The sequence below is a fragment of the Macrotis lagotis genome, chromosome 2 (genome assembly GCF_037893015.1).
Source record: "Macrotis lagotis isolate mMagLag1 chromosome 2, bilby.v1.9.chrom.fasta, whole genome shotgun sequence".
Classification (NCBI taxonomy): Eukaryota; Metazoa; Chordata; class Mammalia; order Peramelemorphia; family Peramelidae; genus Macrotis; species Macrotis lagotis.
The window spans coordinates 245,355,088-245,365,586 of NC_133659.1; the positions used below are offsets into that span (position 1 = coordinate 245,355,088).

Consider the following 10,499-nt stretch of genomic DNA (forward strand, 5'->3'; position numbering starts at 1 on the left):
TCCTGAGCCAAGGCTTCCTCAACAGGTGTGAAGTCTCTCCCTGCTACAAGTCTGAGAACAGCAGCCTTTGCCCACAACCCCAGAGACTTTCCTTGCTACCATCTCAAAATTCATCTGATCTATGCTCCTTCCTGTGTTTACCCATCATGACCTTCAGTGGAGCTCTACCCTAATACAGAAAACTCAGGTTCTTCATCTGGATTTGATACGTCACAAGGAAACATGGATCCCAAAAACCAGTGACCTCCCAATCCAGAGAACAAAGACTGGTTCTTCCTACATAGGATGGAATTCACTATCAATTAACCAGTTTCCATATGGGATACTGATGACATTTTTTTTTCTCTCAGCAGGAAAAGGGCAGACACCTTTAGCCCTGTAGGGAAAAATTGTCTTTTGCTCACATAAGTATGCTCTATATGGGAGGTGGGGAGAGAGAGTGTGAAGGAGGTAAGGGGACATGAATTAATATAGATGAGTAGTATTAGGCAAATCAGTTAGCTTCTTTCTGAGCCTTAATACTCCCAGCTATAAAATGGAGAATACTTTACCCCCCCTAAAGCCAGGCACCTGGAATATATAATCTGCCTTTAAAATCTATTTTGATTTTGTCTTAGGACTTGGCTGTTATGTGCCTTGACTGTTGTCAACCTTTGATTGCTAGTCCTTTCTCCTTTCATTCCAGACCTTGAGTTAAGAGACTGGGAAGAGAATGGAGAACAAAGGGAGTAGGGGATGAAGTGGGAAGGGGATTGTGTCCCAGAATTCAGGTCCTATCCAATTATCTTTTCAGCACTCTGTTCTCTGAAGAGATGCACATTAAGGTTTTAACAGGTGCCTAGCATTATTATTTTAAAGGTTGGAGAAGATATGAGATATGTAAGTCATATGTTTGGAGAGATGAGATAATACATATGACACACTATGTGCAATGGTAGTTTAATAATATGGTTAAATATTACTTAATAATTAAGATTATATTGAACAATTAATGGTACCTCATTCTAACTGTAAACAACTCATTTATAGTGGAGAGTTTAATTTAAGGCAGCTCAATCTTGGCCTGATCGAAGGGGATTTATTAGAAAAAAAAAATCTTGCCATACTGTTTCACCTGTATCATGGTTCCAAAGTATTTTGTATTTAGATTCTGTTGTATGTACAAAGGGTCTGCATAATATACATTACATTCCATGCCCATAGACTCTCTTGGTGGAAAGAGGACTTCAAACCAGGATGGTTAGCCTGTAGAAAAGAACTATTTGAAAGACTCTCATGTGAAAAAGGTTTGGAGGGACCAGCCTTATTTTGTTTGAGCACAAAGGCAGAATTAGGTGAAATTGATAGAAGTTGTTCCAAGGTCAATTTTAGCATGATCTGAGAAAATGTTTCCTAACAGAACTCTACATACAATGGGTACATAATAGTGTTGATTTTATTTCATTGTATATACTAGAGTCAGGGAGACCTCCATTTAAGTTCTACCTTTGATATATCCTGATCATATGACCTTAGCAAATTATTTAATCTCTCAATACTCCCAGGCAACTTCTAAATCTCAAATTGCAGAACTGTTGTCAGTCTTCAGGTATTTAGGGAATTTACACTTGAGTTCCCTACACCAAGGAGATCACAGATCCATTAAACAAACAAAAAAAAAAACTGTCCAGAAGCAAAGTAGACTTACTGGGGGTGGTAGGGACTTTTATATCTCTGGTGGACTTCATTCGGAAGCTACGTAACCACTTGTCAGAGATGAGGTAGAGGATATTCTTTCCTGGGTATGGATTGGACTATAGCTAGATGACATTCCATTTCACTTTGGAAATTCTGCAAATTCTGAAAGAATTTCAAATTAAAAGTCTGTCCCTAAATTGAGGAGATAAATCTTGAAGGTTTATAATGTGAGTAATAATCAGGTTCAGGATTTCTTGAATTTTGAGCAATTTTTATGGCTGTTTAATTCAACCACTCTTTATTAAAGTGTCAAGTTTATACTAAGAACTGTACTGGTGCTGGAAATATAAATATGGTATGAATCTGACACCCACTGTCTTCACCCCTCTACCTTTCTCACTCTCTCTGGGCTGTCTCATTCACCATTTGCACTCATTCTGGACAGGTTTGGCATTCCCAGAGGAGCAACCCACATCACTCTCTCAGGACTCTAGAGGTTACCCTGATTGGAATATATTCCTACTGTACACTATAGCTTCTCAGCTCCCACCATGGTGCTTTCCATTTAACAGCAGTCAATTTAATTTCATTAACACTTAATTAGAAGTACTTACTAAACCAAAAATGAAGCAGGAATTATATAATATTTCACCAAGGAATACAAAGTGTCCTTGTCATGGATACTGCCACGGTGAACACAAAGTTAAAAGAACCATATCAAAGAGACACTGGTATAGGAAATTATTGTGCCTGGTGTGACTAGTAATTCTGGACTTCAGGAGTTTTCTCTTTTGGGGACAATGCATACAATAATTCATTGATGGGTCAAATGAGCTGCTCAAATGAGGCTGCTCCATTTGAATTAGTCCTCTTCTGGACTCCCTAGTTAGTGTTATGTTCTTTCCCCAAAAACAGAGATCTTGAGCCTGAGATCTTCAGAGCTTGTCTGGTCTCTGAGGATTTTTCATCTACCAGGCAGTAAGGGACAGAGCAGAAAAAAGCAAAGCCAAACTAAAAATTTTTCTTTGTTGAATTTGCCCTTCCAAACAGTAGATGAATGAATGAATGAATGAATGAATGAATGAACAAGTGAATGAGTAAATAAAGCATTTTTAATAAGCATTGCATGCAAAGCACTATGCTAAGTACTAGGAATAGAAAATTAAGATAATGTAAGTAAGTAATAGAAAAGTGTGGTAGTCCCTGTTCTTAAGAAACCTAACATTCTACCTAAGATGGCAGTACAAATTCTAGGGTTTCTTCCCAGACACGACTAGGAGTGCCTCCCAAGTTACTAGTTCAAAGCAGAGCATTAAGATCATTAAGATCACTTCCTATCAGACTAAACCAAAATCCCCATTTCTATCATCTATAATACCATAACTAAGGAATATGCTTTTATCCCAGTGTCACCAAGTAGTCACTAACAAGATTTACATTTAATGTCCTCAGGCTAGTTATGCAAATTAGATGCTGGAAAACCCAGACACTGCAATCATCTTATATATGCCTTTTCCGCTGTGGGGCTGCTTTTTAAAATGCTTATCTTAGAACTGTCTCAATCTGAAAGAGGTATGCCTTTATGCAAAATTTAAAATTACAATCTATATTGAAGGTACTTATAACTTGGTGTGGGTGGGAACAAAGGATGTCTTCTACTAAAAAATAATGAAAAGGAGGGATATTACGGTGTAGATAATGAAATTCAATCAAGGAAAGATCACTTAAGTATGTGTGTTAAGGTTGGAGTTGGGAAATTTTAATGGATAAAACTTGAGTTAAAAACCTGAGTTAAGAGAGAGGGATGTATATAGGGGGATGAAGGGGACTGCCTTGTAGACAAAAGAGATTGGCTTATGCAAAGGCACAGATATGAGAGAAGATTGGATCTGATTGGAGAAGAGATCAGTACATTTGGTCAACATATTAAGTGTACAAGGTGGTACATCTCTGTCCCTCTCTTCTCCCTTTGTTGTTTTGATAAGGTACCAAGTGCAAAGATACTACCTGAAGTTCTCACAAGCCTAGGATTCAATGTCTGAGAAAGATACTCCTGAGAAGGTTGCTTTTGAGATAATACTAGTTAAATTACATCAAATCCACTCCTGGAAGATGAAGTATACAGAGTATATTATATAAAGAACCAGGAATGATAGGAAAAAAGAAAAGAATTCTGATGTGCTATGTTTCCGCCTTTGCCTCAACTCCAAACTCATAAGGAAGCTATCATCTTAGCTTCACACAATGGTCCCCAGGGTTTCAGGAATAAAGTCTTAGATTGATAACTTCTGAGGCAGATTTTTTTTCCCAGCTAGATCCTGCCCTTTTTGGCTGTCCAGTCTTGTCCTGTAACTGAATTGGGACCCTTCTATTCTTGGGCAACCTAACTGACCCCTGAAAGACTGCACTGGAACTTTGAGATTCCAAAGAGACAACATGGTTTAATAAAAAAGAACTCTGAACTTGGAATCCAAAAATTCAGTTTTAAATATCAGATCCATTATTTGCTAGCCTTGTGACCTTTCTTGAATAATTCAGTTCATCTCTTTGGACTTCAATTTCCTTGTCTGTAAAATAAAATAATAATATTTACGGGGTGGCTAGGTGGCTTAGTGGATAAAGCACTGGCCTTGGAGTCAGGAGTACCTGGGTTCAAATCCGATCTCAGACACTTAATAATTACCTAGCTATGTGGCCTTGGGCAAGCCACTTAACCCCATTTGCCTTGCAAAAAAAAAAGATAATATTTACACTACAAACTCAAGAGGGTTGTTGTATACAAAGAGCTAAACTATCTTCTTCCAAGATCAAGAAGGATCAAAAACCCTTCTCTATTCATGAGTGTTTTGTTCCCATCACTGATGAGAGTGTTATATTTCACCTATCCCTCAGAAAAGTGAAAAGAAAGAAGGTAAAAGTTATTCAGAACCACTCTCCTACTCTTATTTCATCAACATTCCATTTCACATGCAATGTGTTATGGAAAAAAACAATAACTCTTGATTCAGAAGATATGTTCAAATCCTACCTTTCATGGTTACTATTTGTGTGACATTGGGCAAATCCCTTTAACCTTTCTTGGCTTTCAGTTTTGTTAGGTAAAATTGAAGATGACTGATTAGTTGGCCACTGAGGTCCTACCACTCTGTATGAATTGTAAAGCTGTTCCAGGCCAAAGTTACTAGCCAGAATGGAATTATGGTCTTGCCCTGAATCTCTCTGCCCCTCTAGATCAAAACTTCTAACTTGAACTGTGCTATGGTGATGTTTCTTCTTTTTCTTTTTGGTGGTGGTGGTGGGGGGAAGTTGTGAATTTGAAGTTCAGCTATGCTACATGAAAATATACATAGAAAAAATAAAATTTAAATTCAGATAGGCATAATAGATGATAATTTGGCATAAATGGGAAGTAGTTTGCTTACTTCAGTTCAACAGTCACTTATTAATCACAGTCATAAGCCATTTCACAACCTCTGCCATCAAGCTATTTATGGTTAATTGGAGAAATGTAACATGCACATAAATATACAAAATAGATTGTAATTAGTGGTAACAGAAAGATCTAAAATATTCTAAGAAAATTTTGAGAAAAGAGATTTAAAAAAAAATTTCACTAGGGTGGGGTTGGGTTGTTGATAATCGTCACTAAAGAAGGCTTCATAATGGAAGATGGTGTCTGAGCTAAAAGAAGAATATCAACCAGACAGATGAGGAAATATTCCATTCACAGAATGTGGCCATCAATTAAAGTAATGAATCTGGAAAATGCAAGACAATGTCAAGGAAGAAACTGCTAGTTTAGCTATGATAGAAGATAGAGTTCCTAGATAGAGTTCATAAGGATGAATAATCAATCATTAAACATTTATTAATCACCTACCATGTGTCAGGCTCTATGCTAAGCCTGAGAGATACAAAAACTACTGTTTTCATTAATGGTTCACAACACCATCCGCAATCCTAATTCAAGTTTTTGTCACATTTTGCCAATCTAATAGACTCTTAACTGGTCCTCGAGTCTTCAAAATCTTCCAGTCTTTTAATTCAGTTAATCTTCCTAATGTACTGATCTCTGATAATGTTAATCTGGGACTAAATATTTTCAAAGGCCTATTGCCTACTCATTAAATTATAACTCCCAACCCCCACCATTCTTACATTATTGGTCCTCATTATTTAAGCATAACTCACATTTTCTACCCTTTCTCATTTTGATTTGAATCTTCACATTTTATTCCAGTCAAACTGAACTGTTCTGCATCTTCAGTTCTCTTTCTACCCCATTCTCTCATTGAAAAAGGCCCTGTCCAACTCCTTTCAAAGCTCAAATCAATTTCATGGGGTCTCCCTTTAGCTCAATGGAAGTCATTCCTCAAAAATCTGAAAAGCACTTTATGGGAACCATTCCTTGACATTTACCTCACTTTTGTATCATATTTATATCTTATTCTGATTCCCTTTTAGATCATAACTGAGAGTCAAGTGTGTTTCTATTTCCAGAATTTACAACTTCTCATACATGAATAATTAATAAATATTCATTAAATTAAATTCAGTGTTCAGTTGTGTAATGAATGCACAGTCCAGTAGGCACATTGAGTGAATGAAATCACTCTCATTGGTACTGCTCAGGTCTCCTGCCTTTCAGTTGTATCATTCTCACCCAAGGTAGCAGAAACCTTTTTCATAGCCTATCATGCTCAGGAAATTTCAGTGGCCACCTTTTTTTTCTGACATGCATTTTACCTATCAGTTATTATCCTAACCAAAGCCAGCAACTGAGTTCAATTGACTATTCAGAAGAAAGTAGATGGAGAAAGAGAAAGGTCAGATAAAAGAAGCTGTAACCACACTTCTAGGTGTCCTAAATATGAAACTGCAGAGCTACAGATAGTTTGGTTCCTATCACTATGCTTAGGGTGTGATAAGAGCAATATCTACCAAGGTTCCTTAGTTGATATGGTGGTAAACCTGAGTTCCTGGATGATGATAGAAAGAATTCTTATCTAACCCCTGTAAAAGAAGGGTTTAAGGCAGTCCCTTTTGTAACATCATTGGTACTAGAACAGGCTTCATGAAAAATAGAAATGACTTGTTAGCTACCTTACTACAGATGATCCTGATCCATGATGATGCCATCAAAGATGTCATTGCCTGGGTCATAGCCTTGATATTCCTGGTGCAGTTGTAGCTGCTCATTGCCACTGGCTTATATCAGCAGACTCAATGTGTATTGGAAAGATGAAGAACATTGAGATCCAGGGTTCAGTCCTTCCAAAGAAGAAACCAGGAATTTTGAACTTCATTTTCTGTCACATTCAGTCATTTCTTCAGGAAGATGTCAAATGTTTTGTTTGGTTTTTACTATTTGTTTTTAGTTTTATTCTTTTTCCTCCTAAATCCTAATTCTTTCCCTTTATTGATTACCTCCATTTTACTCTGACTATATCTTGTAATACAATTAATTGCTTACATGTGACCTCCCTCATTAGACTGTAAGCTCCTTTGGAGCAGGAAGTTTTTTTAATCTTTGCTTTTCCAATGCTTGGTACAGTGCCTGGTACTGTGCTCAGGTACTTAAAGCTACTCAATAACTTTGCTTGACTGGCTACACCATGTCCACTACATCCCTGAGATGAAGGCTGGGGAAGATAGGTAGTTAAAGTGCTCCAATGAGAACAGGGTGCTGGATTTGGAGTTAGAAAGAGCTGAGTTCAAATTCAACCCAAGACACTTATCAATTGTGACCCTGGTCAAGTTTTTTACCCTTTCTCAGACTCAGTTTCTTCATTTATAAAAATCAAGATAATAGTAACACCTACTTCATAGGATTGTTGTGAGGGGCAAATGAGACAACATGTAAAATGCTTTGCAAACCTTTAAGCACTATAGAAATACTTAGATTATCATTAGAGTTATCCAGAACCCACCCCAAAGTCATTTATATGATAGAAGGAATTCTAGAACAGAGGTATCCACACACAGCAACACTTAATAAAACGGACTGAACCAGATTAAAATGTATTTGGAATATTTAAGAAAATAAATAAAAATACAATAAAACTGACATTACAATTTAAAACTAATTCAATATGCAGACAACAAGGATTGTATTAACACTAGTTTCTATTTGAGTTGAATACCACTGATCTAGAAGACACTTAAAACTTTGTCTACCAGAGACTGTCACCCCCTCCCCCATAGACACACTATCCACCATGTAGAGTAGTCTATTTCTTTCTCTAACAGGTAAGGAAGTTATCTCCAAGGTTTGATTGATCCAGAGGACTGAGGTTCAAAGGCATAGGGCTTCTGGTTGGGTTGATGTGTCTTTCTGTGGCATAAAAAGACAACCATGAAGTCAGTCAAGGCCCATCATATTTGGCAAATGTCCCAAGACATTCCCCTCTCTTCTCTCTTCTCACCCCCAGAAATTTTGGGGGTGGAGAAGTCATGGGAAGGGTGATTCATCAGGTCTTTATTGATTGTCCTTTTCTGTGTTTTAAGTTGTTGTTTGTCTTTAATTTTCAAAAAAGACCATAAGAGAGGTGATGTCTGTCATGGCAAAGAAGTGAATTGAATTTGTATGAGGGGGTGCTGCATTAAGTTGCCTGCCTTAATTTTTCCTCTGGAGCCATCTGAGGCCAGTAGCTAGATATGACTTAGAATGATGGAGCTAGTCCTGGATGTGAGGCAATGAGGGTTAAATGACTTGTCCAAGGTTGTTTAAGAGTCAAGTGTTGGAGATTTGAATTTGAATTCAGATTTGAATTCAGATCCTCCTGACTCCAGGCACCATGCTCTATCCACTGCTCTACCTTGATGTTCCTCATTCACTGTTGAATGACCTAATGGATCTAAACACCCAAAGAGCAGTCTGAATCATATCTAGTCTACAATAGCTTGAGTTTGCATTTTTCTTTCTCAATCCTTTTTGAGTTTTCATATATAGTCAGAAGTCAGTTTTTTGCATTCTTAAAAAAATGTGCGACACTAAATTTAGTCCTAATTCTTTTTGATTCCTGAAGTGGAGGCTACCCCTGAAGCCTCAGTTTCTTCCTTGCTAAGTCCATACAATGCAAGATGTCCCCACAGAACCAACTTATTGCCATAATAGGTCATTGTCTCTCCTCCCTCTCACTACTATTCTGACCTACTAGTTTTTAATTCCCTGAATGAATAGACTTAGAATTTAGCATTTAGTCTTCCCCAGTGTGAGGACTACAAAGCCTAAAATGCTCAGCAGGCAAAACATTGGCAGGCCATAAGCATTTATATGCTAAGCACTGTAATAAGTGTTAGAGATATAAATATAAGCAAAAAGGAAGTCCTTGAAGAGGGGAAAAGTATGTAAAAGGGAAGCTAAAAAGGTACTTATGCATATAAATATATGTTATATGAAATCCAGAGAGTCAAATAAGTAGGGAGAAGGAAACTAGCAGGACAGATGGATGAGGAATTGTCATAGTGGTGAAGTCTGGAGCCAGGAAGAGGATGTAATAATATAAATAGTATTATTATAATTTCACAAATGTTTTATATGTTGATAAGGTTTATGTGTCAACCAGGAGAGTATGGCAGTAATTACAAATTAAGTTTTGTAACTATAGATATTTATAAATAATTATATAAATACATATAAAAGGATATATTAATATGTTGATATCATTTTAAGTCTTTATCAATGAACATTTATGAATATTTTGTATTTATCATTTTTAGTGGAGTAGGCCAAAAATACCCATCTGATAACTTATATAATACTATATTAGTTTTTAATATGTATCTTTAATGATACATACATTTAAAATAAAATAAATATTTACTGATGTGATAATTTATATTTAATACTTTCCCCCACTTTGGAGAGACCCAAGACATGAGGAAAAACCTAACCTTTAACTTATTTTTCTCTGGGGCTCTGGGGTGGGGATTCAAATTGCCAAAGATTTGGGGGAAGGGAGGAAATTAATCCCTCTCTGAAGTTAGATGCTCCCAGGAAAGAACACAGTCTAACTATAATTGTGGATATAGAGAAAAGGGACCCCTGATTGGAGGAAAGGACCTGATGTAAATGTATTACTATTAGACATGATTGTCCTTATTTGTGACTGTGGAGGGTTCTGCTTGGGCAGGGAGATGGGGAGAGTGACATTGAAATGAGTGATGTGAAAAATAGTGTCAATGAATTTTTTAAAAAAAAATTTCTTTATTGAATGTTTACAAGATAGAGGCATCAGAGAAGAATAAAATGATTATCATGGAGCAGTAGGCATACCTAGTGGAGATTACATAATAGCATAAAATTAGCATGAAATTATAGGATTTAGATCTAGGACCTTCTGGGTTTAAATTCCAATCTAAATCCAATTCAACAAGTGTTTCCTAAGCATTTACTATGAAGCATACTGTGCAAGGTGCTAGAGGTTCAAAGACAAAACAAAAAATAATTCCTGCCCTCAAAGCATAAAATCTATACATTTTTCTTATATATGTATCTAAAATAGATATAGATATATGGTATTTCTCCATGTATAAGATGCACCTTAACTTTGGGGCCTGAAATTTGAAAAAAAATGTATTATATAAAGTTGCTGAACTCAAGTTTTATTCATCATGAAATTCAAGGACCTTCTGCTCATAGCTTTCAGCCATCTCTTGGGCAAGTCTGGTGTGTGTGGACAGATGCTTAGTCCATTCCGTTTCATGAAGCTGAAGTAGCATTTGTGTCCTTTGTAATCAGTTACTTCTTTTTTACCAACAATTCTTCTTGCCTCAAGGTGAACTATTTTTGTGGACACTGGAATTTCAATTATCCTTTG

At 36.6% G+C, this 10,499-nt stretch overlaps 1 protein-coding gene across 3 annotated transcripts in view; it reads left to right on the forward strand.

Annotated features, from left to right (window-relative positions):
- PIK3R5 (phosphoinositide-3-kinase regulatory subunit 5) overlaps positions 1 to 9,251 on the forward strand; it is a 115,096-nt gene extending 105,845 nt beyond the window's left edge. For all 3 annotated transcript variants that reach the window (XM_074225610.1, XM_074225612.1, XM_074225611.1), the window contains one exon: positions 26 to 9,251. In XM_074225610.1, coding sequence (XP_074081711.1) covers positions 26 to 173 — 148 coding nt within the window. In that variant the 3' untranslated portion in view covers positions 174 to 9,251. The remainder of the gene's footprint in view (positions 1 to 25) is intronic.
- The last annotated feature ends 1,248 nt before the right edge of the window (positions 9,252 to 10,499 follow it).